The sequence below is a fragment of the Wyeomyia smithii genome, chromosome 3, assembly GCF_029784165.1.
Source record: "Wyeomyia smithii strain HCP4-BCI-WySm-NY-G18 chromosome 3, ASM2978416v1, whole genome shotgun sequence".
In the NCBI taxonomy this organism is placed as follows: Eukaryota; Metazoa; Arthropoda; class Insecta; order Diptera; family Culicidae; genus Wyeomyia; species Wyeomyia smithii.
The window spans coordinates 206,462,488-206,474,189 of record NC_073696.1 but is presented as its reverse complement, the minus strand read 5'-3'; the positions used below and the strand labels follow the sequence as shown (position 1 = coordinate 206,474,189).

At 37.3% G+C, this 11,702-nt stretch overlaps 1 protein-coding gene across 2 annotated transcripts in view; it reads left to right on the top strand.

Moving 5' to 3' along the window:
- LOC129729988 (transcription factor mef2A) overlaps positions 1-11,702 on the top strand; it is a 282,838-nt gene that overhangs the window by 107,475 nt on the left and 163,661 nt on the right. For both annotated transcript variants that reach the window (XM_055688924.1, XM_055688925.1), the window contains one exon: positions 677-789. In XM_055688924.1, coding sequence (XP_055544899.1) covers positions 677-789 — 113 coding nt within the window. The remainder of the gene's footprint in view (positions 1-676; positions 790-11,702) is intronic.

Genomic DNA, 11,702 nt, shown 5'->3' with positions numbered 1-11,702 from the left:
CGGCTCTCGAGCCGCACTGCACTGGCCGTTGCTTGAATGACTTCGCGGGGTACGGGGAAGATGCGCAGTGATGGGGAAGCCCACGGAGGTGCCTTTTCAATTACATTTAATCCAAAACAACCCATTCAGCTGGATCGACACAAAAGCGGGGTCTACTCAAAGAGACAGTGTACAGCGTCTGGGACGACACTGATCGCGCCGGGCAAGGTTGCAGGTTGTTTAATTAAATGGAGTAAAAATTGGTGACAGATTTATCCGAGAAACGACGCTGATTGATTCTTAGTTTGTGATTCGTGACTCTTGAATTCGAGTGGTACTTTGTAAAAAAAAACCATACTGCAACTGTGCTTTTTTCATTATGCACTGTGCTGGAAGTGGAGAGTTAAATCAAATACTACAGCAGTTCAAATAGTGGCTACTGTTCTATCTCACTCAACGGTCGCAAAAGCCCCAACTGACTCAATCTTAATTGAGTCCCTAATGGAATGTTTGCCTTTAATTATTGCAACTTTTTTTTGCGGATCTGCTCAGACCCGCACTGTCGCCATACTGTTCAGCAGTGGCTCTTTTATCCGTTCCACTCTCATGGCTCATGCCAGAATGATCTCATCTCTGCAAACAAATCTATCAAACTTATCGTCACAATTTTTGTTCTATGTTTCTCTCTCAATTGCAGATTCTCGACGCCAGCTTCCACAGCAGTCCATCATTCCAAACGTCCGCCATGATTGTGCTGTGCTCGGTGCTACTGCTGATAGTCATCTTCATATCATCGCTACTGGTGTGGAAGTAAGTACACGTATGATTGTATCTAGGGTTCTTTAATGTTTCGCGGCGCATGGTGGAATTGACTCATTTACCTGCAGTTGAACTTCAATCATTGAAAATATATCAGTTGATAATAAGCTCAGCAGTTGAGGAATGATTATTTAATAGTTTTTTTTATATATTTCGAATAACATAGTTGCTCATTTATCGGCACCGGTAGAATAAAAACAGTAAAACACTCAAAGGTCATTGCAATAACTGACCTTCACTAAAATAGACTCCCAGGCGCCATTTTGCTGGTTCAAATTGCATTAGAGCTTGTCATCGACTGTAACATTCACCGCTTGAATTATAGTCCTCCTCAATTCTGACTTTATATCTAAACAAAATAGTAGTAGCACAGCCGAACAACACGCACTAGAATGCTGCCTACAGGCATTCATCACATACCGGGTTGCCAAGAGAGGCGTGGTCAAAACCGTTGTCAAACGTCGTGTTGCCTCGCTAAATTTAACTGCTCACTCGTCTACCACGCGAGTTCGCCTGTTCGTAAATGCGATCGAGTAAAATACTCCTAACTTTTTTTTACTAACAGAAGTGACACATACTGTTCAGTGACAGATGTCTTTCAGACACGCCCCGTTCAGTTACTCGATGTCGCAATGTCTTTAGAAATACAACTGCTACTCTGGTGTACCTTAAACAAAGTCGTTCAGTTTGCTCGTAAAATTCTTTTCAACAGTTTCAAATAGTTTAAATTACATCTATCTATAGAGTCTGTCCTCAGCGCACCATTTCAAGAACCCTCCTATTTGGAAAGAGAGAGAGAAAGAGTTCGACAAGATCTGTCATCAACATCCAAGTGATCGATTAATGCTTTTTATCTACAACACAAAACCGCATTTGGAGAGCTTCAGTTACAGGTTTGAAATGTATACCTTCTGACTAATACTACGGAACCGCTCCACCCAACATCCAACCCCCGTTCAGCTCTGTCGGAGAAACTCGAACACTTTGCCGTGACGAACAGTTTCTGTTTGATCCCCTCCTTCCGGCCGCCGGAAGGATTGATGTTACTGACGGCAGAGCCGTTTAAAACTTATTTACATGCCCAACCAAAGCTGCTCAATCGCGGTTTCATGTGACATCGTCGCTCGCGATAAACTCCAATATATGTTTCTCCTCCTCCTCCTCCTTCTTTTCACTTAGCGCTCTCGGTTTCCCAACAGTAAAGGTTTTGATTCTGTAAACTGTTTCGTCATATAACGAGGTTTTGATTCTGTAAACTGTTTCGTCATATAACGAGGTTAGAAGCGAAAATTGATTCCGAGAAACAAAACCCGTCGCAGCCGATTTTGTTTATGTTTTTGCGGTATCCCGCTACATTCCCCTCGGACTAACCACATGTGGTTTGTTATTATTGTTAGAAATATTTCTTTGAATGAAAAAATCTGCATATAATCATCACTTGGTGTATCTAATTTCCGAACTCACGTTATAAACTGAGGAGCTCCCAAATTCAAAATATACAAAATAAGATACTGAGTAGACAATTTTTCTCTTCTATTATCATACTAATTGACGCGATAAAACATCAACCCAAAACAGAAATATCTGCTGTTCTAATTAACAGTTCCCCTGGTCACCATGGCGGAAGCTCCACAACCCATTGTTACGCAGCGATGCTTCCACGCAGCCAAACAGAAGCAACAACAAAAAAATGATCCTTATATTTCCCGCGGTTTTCTGCCGCATTCTGCGCTACCTCCATGTCCCACCACTTTGTGATAAGCCTTCGATGCCAATACGCCGTAAACGACAGGCACTCACTTTGTACTTTGCAAACAAACTATGCTTCCTGTTTACTTCTCCTATGACCAGCAGCTTCCTTGCGCCGGTAATAGAGCGAAGGCTTCAACTACGCCGGTTGCCGCCGCCGCCGACGCCGCTCAGCCGAAAAACTTTGCAAATATGCTTCAATTAATTTAATTAGTTATATACAGCGAGTGTCCTACACAACTTTACTGCACCGTCGAGCGGTACTTGTCAGTGTCCTTAGAGGATCTCCGCCGGGCTGTACGGTTCGCAGCATTCCCGGCAGGGCGAAGAATTTTGCTTGCTCTTTCCGTCAGTTCCGTTCGCCCAGCGGGTGGTTTTATGGAATCGTTAATTTGAAAAGACATCGCTTCGGATCGTCGGCGTTCGCCATTGCCGCCACCGTTCGACGGTAAATCCAAACGGCTTTCGTCGTAAGAATAGATTGAAAATGCACAGCATTGGTGACAGTGGATGGTATTTTACAGAAAATTGAAAATTTTGCATTTAATTAGTAATGTCAAGATTTTTTAGTTTCGAAAATAACCGAGCAATGAGAACTTTGTTTATGGTTTGGAACGTTAACAAATGCAATTGTTCGCAAGTTTTTCGGAAGGCTCCACCTGCCGACCGGCGGACGGGTAGATTTTTTCTTCTTCTGCCCGCGAACTGCGACAGCAGAATGGAACTGCCTTTCGTTAGCGGGAAGTCAATTAAGAAATGAATGGGAATGGTTCAGCGGAAGTTGGCTCCGTCCGGCAGCGCGTATCGGTCTGGTGCTTTTCGGCTGCATGCAAATTGGCAACCTTCAAAGAATTGTCTCATGTTTTTTGTCCGCCTTGCGAACCTATTTTTACCCGTAAAAATAGCGTTGAAAATGTTTTCGCGTTTGAGCTGCGGCCAGTTTCGCTTCTTTCAAGGAAACGAGAGTGCTATCTAGCCAATAATAAAGCTGAATGCTTGGGAATCTTCAACTATGAAGCTTGAATATGATATTACATAAAATTGTTTATAAGTAAATAGTTTGCCTTTTCATTCAACATTTCGAACTGAATGTACTCAAAATACTATAGGCAGATGGCAAAAATGAATGTTTGAAATTATTTTTTTAAACCAAAATGTCTTATGGTTCAAAGGTATATTCAACAATCTCATAAGTGTGATATGTAAGCTGAAAACGAAGCCCTTATTTGGATTACTTCGTCTAGTTCAAAATTACTGCTAAATTGATAATTTTTTTCTGATTCAATAAAATTTTTGTAAGCGTTTTTGTGCCAATACAATACAACCAGTGATGTATCCAAGGGAAGACTCCCCTTTAGGATCAGAAACACCAAGAAAGCAAAAAGTAAACACTGTTTTTGTTGCCTATTTATTTCACTGTCAAGCGAGAGTTGTTGTTTCTTCCACAGGAAACAAGGTGTCTAGTATCAGCACTTTATTATGGCGAAGAAAAATCTGGCAAATATACTATTTTAGACTATGGAACGGAAATTTGCATCGAATATCTGCTTGTATGTGGGAATGGAATTTTGTGGCTATAGCTGGTTCTGGGAAGGAGATTAAGGTTTGGATAGAGACTTTTCGAGAAGTTTAAACTTTCAAGACCGCTAAACGAAATACCAAAAGTCAATTGCCATCGGCACTCTGCTGTTTTTGCTATACTATATTTTATTACTATACACAAACTCGAATGTTGTTCTTGAATTGACCATTAACTGAACTGCGGCTTATTCAAATAGCATGTGCGCTGCACAGTAAACGATGTCGTAAATGATAGCAGGAAAACAATTCATCTCTCAAGTATTTCTCTTCTATTTTCTCTTTTTGATAATCTCCCACACTCATATCCCTACTATAACGCAACTCGTGTTGAGAGTGAGAGACGTTAGCGCAACAAATCACTTTTTTTCTAACCTCGTTTTGACGAATGACAACCATTGATTCAAGTTATTCGCTCTCGTTCTCTCTTGCACTCTCAACATACTTCTCTCTTCAATATTCTCAAAATTCATATTTTTTTTTCTACCAATCCATGTACATTTTTCTACTTTAAATAGCTACTGCGTTCACGCACAAAACTAAACAAAATTTCTGTAATTTTCTCTGTCAAGTGGCATCTATTGGTGTTCATAAACATATTACCAAATGATGCAAATGTCATTAAAATTCATTTTAGGTCGAGAGATTTTCAATGTGTCAAGTAATGCCATAAGGCATCATTGGGCTGATTCGGGTTAAGCTTCTCAAAAAACTGTGACCTTTAAAGTTGAAAGTTTCGTAAAATATTCGGGTTTTATTTCAGTTCTTATATTGTGTGAGAGGTCGACTATAAAACGCACTAATAATAAGGATTCAGTTAAGCAGTCATTTATCTCAGAGTTTAGAACGAAGCTGTTTTTATTTGTCCCAACGTTTTAGCACTTGGTGGCGCATTCATCATGAAAAACTGTTAAATCTTATATATTGAATAACATTAACAACTATAAAGAGTGGAGCTATGACTGATTTTCAAATAATCTTATCAAACATTTTTTTCGAAAAATTGAAATGTCTCCAAAATTGAAATTCTGATTGACCTTTGGATTATTGCTCTGATGTTTTGTCAAACACAGTTGTTTCAGTATGAATTGTTCACTTTCTTCTTTGCTTAGGATAAAAACAGTAACATTAATATTGAAGCATTGATAGCATGAAAATTTATTTTGGGACTTAAATAATGAGACGAATATGGGAGCGATTTTTAAAAATGGTTTATTCCACCAAAAACGGAGAATTGTCGCCAAGTTTCCTGCATTTTCCTTTCTGATGGATTTCACATGAGTAGGTACGCATGTTTTTTTTCAGTTTGTCAATGATTTCGTGTAAATTTGGTCTTTGATCTACATATTCTCCGCGAACGTCGGTTCAGTGAGATGAATATAGGGGCCAAAACTAGTAATAACAACACTAGGAGAAGACTTGGTATTAATCGTAGTATTTTCCCAAAATAATGATATTCTTGCAAACCTCCAACATTGCTGATTTAAAGAAAAAAAAAAGAAACATACTCGACCGCATGGTTGACGTGAAACTCTTCAGTTATGTTTGAAGTGGTCCTGATAAGGATTGTTTTATTGTTCTTGTGGACAAAAATAGTAATAGATGCTTCAAAAAGCGTAGAAACACGCTGTAAAAAATCCTGATTTCATTTTGGAAAATTCATACACTCCATACAAAATTTTGAAAAGCCTTAGGAAGACTATTTTAGTTCGACTTCACAGCAGCATTTCTGGTTCAAAACAGAGTTTTGTTATCCCTCAGCAGCAGCTGCAGGTGAATCGAATTATATACTGGAAAAAATCTCCTTGCATCTAGCGAAACTGAGAAAATGACGAAACTTAAAAATAAGGTGCGGCCACTTACAAAAAGCATTTAAAATAAACATCGCGAAGTGAAATAAAAAAAATTTAATCATAAACACAAGACAAGGGGTGATATTACATGCGTGCAAATATCGTATGCGAACCATAACGGATTTTTTCGATAACTGCAAATGAAAATTGAAACTGCATCAATCGACTTTTTTCAAGGTACATGGGGTGAAATTGATCAGTGGAATGGGGTGAAATTGCTCACTGGGGTGAAATTGATCACCTGAAAATTCGTGATAAAAAATACTAATCAGAAGATATTGCTCTTACAACACTAGGCAATGTTAACGTGTCCTTAAACGCAACTTTTGAATGATTCACATGTCAAAGTTAACCAAAGTAAAAAACAAGAACCGAAACATTTTTGTTTACTTTCCAACTTTTTTTTTCTGTTTTAAAAATACATTGAAAATTTGCAGATTTTTTTCATGTGGGGTCATGTTACCCACGAGCAAGTTAAGATTACCTTCATCTGTTGAGAATAAAAGTGTCAAAACGGCTGATTTTATCGGTAGAGCGTCTTTGACAAAGTTTCAGATAATATTTTTTTCCTTTAAAAAAAATAGGTACACTGTGAAAAATATGAAAAAAATTAAATTTAAAATTTTTAAGAATTGGGGTATTAAGATATTCAGTTTATGCCTTAAAACCTAAAATAAAAACTTATTAAACCTGTCTGTATGATGTTTTCGAAGATTTTAAATATATATAAATAATAATCAACATCAATTTTGTTCACTTAATTAGCATTTATTATTAACATCAATGTTAAGCTTATTTTTTGTAGATTTTGCAAACGAAAACAATTTCTTTTGAAATTTGCTTCCAGAGATTTAATTTTCAATTCTATTTATTTATCTTGCCTTCACGTTTTTCCACAGTGCATACTTTTTTCGGAAAGAAAAAAATACTATCGACAACTCTACCGAAGACGTCACACCGATAAAACAAATCGTTCTGGCTCTAAAAATATTTTTGTTCATCAATACCTTTTCCACAAAAGTTTTTTATTTTTCAGAAATTAGTCGTAATTAAAAAATATTATTAAAAAACTTTAAACCAAATCGAAAATTGGCGATTAACATCGTTGTCTTTTGTGGCTTGAAATTGCACCACTCATTCTGTAAATTTTTTCTTGTATTGTTGAGGCATGTTCAGGCAAGCGATTAAACGTAGTACGGTTGCCAGCTAAAAAGTTGTTTTTGTTTATTTCAGTGACAGTTCGCGTACTATCGCAGCAGAGAGGGGTGCAAAATGTTATGTCATTATATTGTTATGTGTCTATTACGGATTTTTTTTTTTTCAATTATTGTATAACTTGGTAGTAAAACTACGGTGGGCGGTTTTGCCTTACTCTTGCCATCTGCTTCCATCTGACACGAGAACAAGTTACTTTATTGTATGGCTATGAGTTCCATCAGTCCGATTCCAGGTTCATTTTTCGTACATTTGTATCACATATAAAATCGAAATATAATATCTTTGGTCTCAAGAAGCCGAGGAAAAAAAAAGGAGCCACATAATACATTTTTTCAAAATGAAGAAACCGTCCAATTGATTTTGAGTTCATTTTTCACTGGTTTGCAATAGAAAATATTTGTTATTTATTATACCGTAAGTTTGGGGAAACCTTTACCTATCGAATCAAACATTAGTGCTAGGAACAGTATCAATGCATGCATTCAAAACGGCACATGCCACGTACGATTTTACACTATACCATTATGTTCTCTGCTATATACAGTATGCCACCCTACCAAATCAAAGCGAAGTTCTACGTCAAAATCATCCATGTTGTGACATTATAATTGAAAGTGAAGCAACCTTTATCTTTCACTAAGACATTGATGTTTGAAATCCGTTCGGTGGTAGTAACACAATATGCAATTCAAACCTCTAGTGCCCAAGCCTATCTTTAGAACGACTTCAGTAAAATCACTATAAATCTTTAAGAACTACTAAAAAAATTTTTATGGCTTTAAAGTAATTTCACCGAAGTCCGTCTAGAGGCCTGGGCACTAGAGCGTTAAGAGGGCACATTTTTGTTACACTTTCACAGCATGCCATCCTACTAAAGTCGAAGACGAAGACGAAGTCCTACACTCTGAAAAAAATGCACGTAAAATTTACCGGGAAAAGAGGCTGATTCTCATCCACCTTTATTACACGTAGCTTTTGCCGATTTCCCGAAAGCCGACCATGCGTCAGTGTGTTGGTGTCAACTTCAGTGTCAATCGTCTACGTGTTGGTCAGGTAATTCTAACCTGATTTTCACGTACCCTAAACTGGGGTGACTTTGATCACTTTACTTCTATTTTGAATTTGTGACAAAAAGCGCTCGTATAGCTTGGGATTTGTCGTAATATTCCCTGATTGTGTTTAGATATGAGTACATTGCCACTTTTCATGCATTCCTGCTATTTAAAGAGTGTTTTTAATGCTAAAATACAAATATGCAAAACTGGATTTTGAGCGATTTTTATTGCATACAAACAATCGGTTCAAGCAGATACAAAACAACAAGCTGCGATACGTAAAGTTTTTTTAATTTTGTTCCCAGATTAGTTCTCAAGATATAAAAATATTATCACAACGATTTTCATTATTTTTTTGCAATATTTTTCCTCAAAGGCAATTTTAATTCCCAATAATCTCAACAGCGTATCAGATGTTTTCTTCTTAACGACAGTTTAAGACGTCACGTAACATGCAACTTTGGACTATAGGATGATTTTAGGTCCCATTTACACTCCCTGGACAATCGTTCATAAATATTTTAAAAATTTTGTATTAATCTTTGACATTCGCCAACATAAACTGTTCTTTTGAAATGTGAATGGCCCCCAAATGGCTCCTCATATTTATTAACTCGTTTAAGTCGTTTTAGACTGTTCAAATTTGTTAAAGCCATAAAGTCTCACTTCAAATAATCAAAATAATGAAGTGATCAAAGTCACCCCGGAATGATGATTGATAAAAAAATTTTAGAGCATATATAAAAACAGCACAATTGTTGCTTATCTTTTGAAGTAGTAACTGGATCTTGTTCAATGCATGCCAGTACTCATTTTAGAAATATCAAACAGTTTTGTATACAGTGCATTTTTAAAATATTTAGGAAATACCCCTGTTTACGGTACCTTTTTACTTGATGTTTAGGTGAAACCATAAATAAAACGCATAAGCCCCACAAAATTTTCACATACTTTTTACGTGTTATTCAGATAGAATCTACGTGAATTTCAAGTAAATAGAAGCGCATATAAAAAATTAAATTTATTTCCGAATATCAACAAAAAATTAACTTGCACATTTCTGACAGGAGAGAACCAGGAATGGCCGGAACGATTGTCACCGTTCGCTGCTCGCAGCTGGCTCAGGAGGTGTTCCGCTCGAAACTGACTGTTGACTGTATACTCACATTGCGTTTTCTCCAACATTGAATTAGCTGGAGCAGCTCAGGCACTCTTTGTACGCCATATTGACTTTTTTTGCATACTAAAAATTCACCTAAATTCCGTTGTCGGAAACGTCACACCACAGCCGCAATAACACTAACAAAGTCAAAACACACAAATACCAACGCGCTGAAACTATTTACAGAATAATTTGACCCATTGTACGTGAATTGACAGTTAATCGAATGTGAAGTTCAGGTGAAAGTTATTAATATCACGTAAAATGGCTGATTTTCTTAAGGTCAGTCACTTACGTGATTTTTCAGGTGGATTTTACGTGCCTATTTTTCAGAGTGTATGTCAAAACTATTCAAGTTGTGCTGTATGCTGTATGTTATATTTGTGTATCTTGGAAATATAGTTTTAAAATTAGCTGGTAACTCTATTCCCTTCAAGTAAGCATCAAAACAAAATTCATCATTGGAGTAGTGCAAGTGTAAGTTCAAAGACAAATTTTGGAAAAAAATCCATGTGAGAGATTTTTTTGCCAAAGCAAAACGTTACTCTTCATGTGTTCTACTCGTCACCTTTTCACTCGCCCGGATCGCAAACAACGTATCCATATAAGCGGAACCTGGAAAAGTCAGAAAATTACAAGAATAATCAGAGAGCTTTTGCAGTTTCTTTTCATATTAAGCTATAAAGAGCTTTTAAAGATTCTTATTCTTTGGATTATTAAACTTTTTCTTAATTTCTTGGTCCCCACATGTTGTTCCTATTTTAACTCTAAGCTCAGTTTCTAAACTACCAACTCAGTTTTTAGCAATTGATTCGGTAGTTATATATCAGCAACTAGCTGAATGTACCCGGTGTTACTTTACTTTGTATAATCATCTTGGACTTCAAATGGCACTGGGATCAATTTCTGACCTCTGCGCATCATCCAGGTTCCGAAAATCTCCCTATCTGGCAGTATACGGTCATTTGAGGTTATTTTTCTGAAACCATAAATTGCCATTTGGATTTCAGAACTGTGCTCACTGGGGAAAATGAATCCGAATTCTCACTAATTGAAAGCCGCTGGGTTTGCAACCTTAAAAATACAATTTTTTGTGTAAACTTTATTATAATGCTTGTGGTTTTATTTTTTTATGTGATTTTTTTGTTTTTTTTTTTTTGACAACAGTCATAACCGAAAATAGTTAAAAAAACTGCAGTTCTATTTGACGTCGATTATCGCTTAAGTTTTAAGCGAAATACATGTTACGAATGGTACTGAGCAGAATCAAACAACTTACCTTTTCATTAGCTAATTCGTACGCATCAATGCAATAGCACTGTATAATTGTAGAAATAAGAGAACTGGAGCCCACGGCAATTTCTATGATGATGTATGTAAGGAAACGCTTTTCCCATCGCTAGCTCACCGTACAATCATTATCGTATCGCCTGTCAATAACATAATATAAACGTAAGCGTAGCTAAACAGTGAATAGACTGCTAACCTGATCCTACCCATCATCAGTCTATTAAAATGTTGATGTATTTCAAGCATATCACGATCATTAACAGATATTAGTTATTCTGAATAGAAATCTGAATCGATTCACCTCTCAGCAAGCACCACTCATCATAAACCCGCTTAGCGCAGATCAATCGAATCGTATTCCATCGGTAAATGGTGCGATAACACTCAACGATAAGCTGCCTGTCCCAATTTAGCGCAATGACAAAGGCCAATTATCTGCTCCAATTTTCGCGAAAATTAAACACTCCGGTCTCGGTCGAACGCAGAATCCTACACGATTCGAAAATAGTTTCCAGTTCGTCCAGGCCTCGCTTCGAGCCGATTCGAGCGCACTCTATTATCCAAGGACAAAGTGTCAATTAAATTTTCATGAAATCGGCACAAATTTATCATAATTGGCTGCTGTCAGTTGCCGTTGCCGCTGCTTCGTGACGATGTTCCGCTTAACGCTCGCCCGGGCTAGCGAGATGGAAAAAAAGACTTTCGACAAAATCAACCGAAATCAATCGAAATTCCCGATTGGTATGACGGATCCGATTCCAGTGCAGCAGTGGCATCGATTGAAGGGCTAAGTGTGTTTTGGGTAATGGAAATACGACATCGCTTCCGGTCCAAATTTTTTGCGATTGCAAAAATTTGGGGCTGTGACTCTTTTTGTGACTACTAGCTTGTAATGTCATAACAGCATCAATAGTGATAAAACAGAACTCTTTTGAACTATTCGTTGTCAATTTGATAGATATGACCGGATGCGGAAGCGTTCGCTCCTGGACTCAGTCT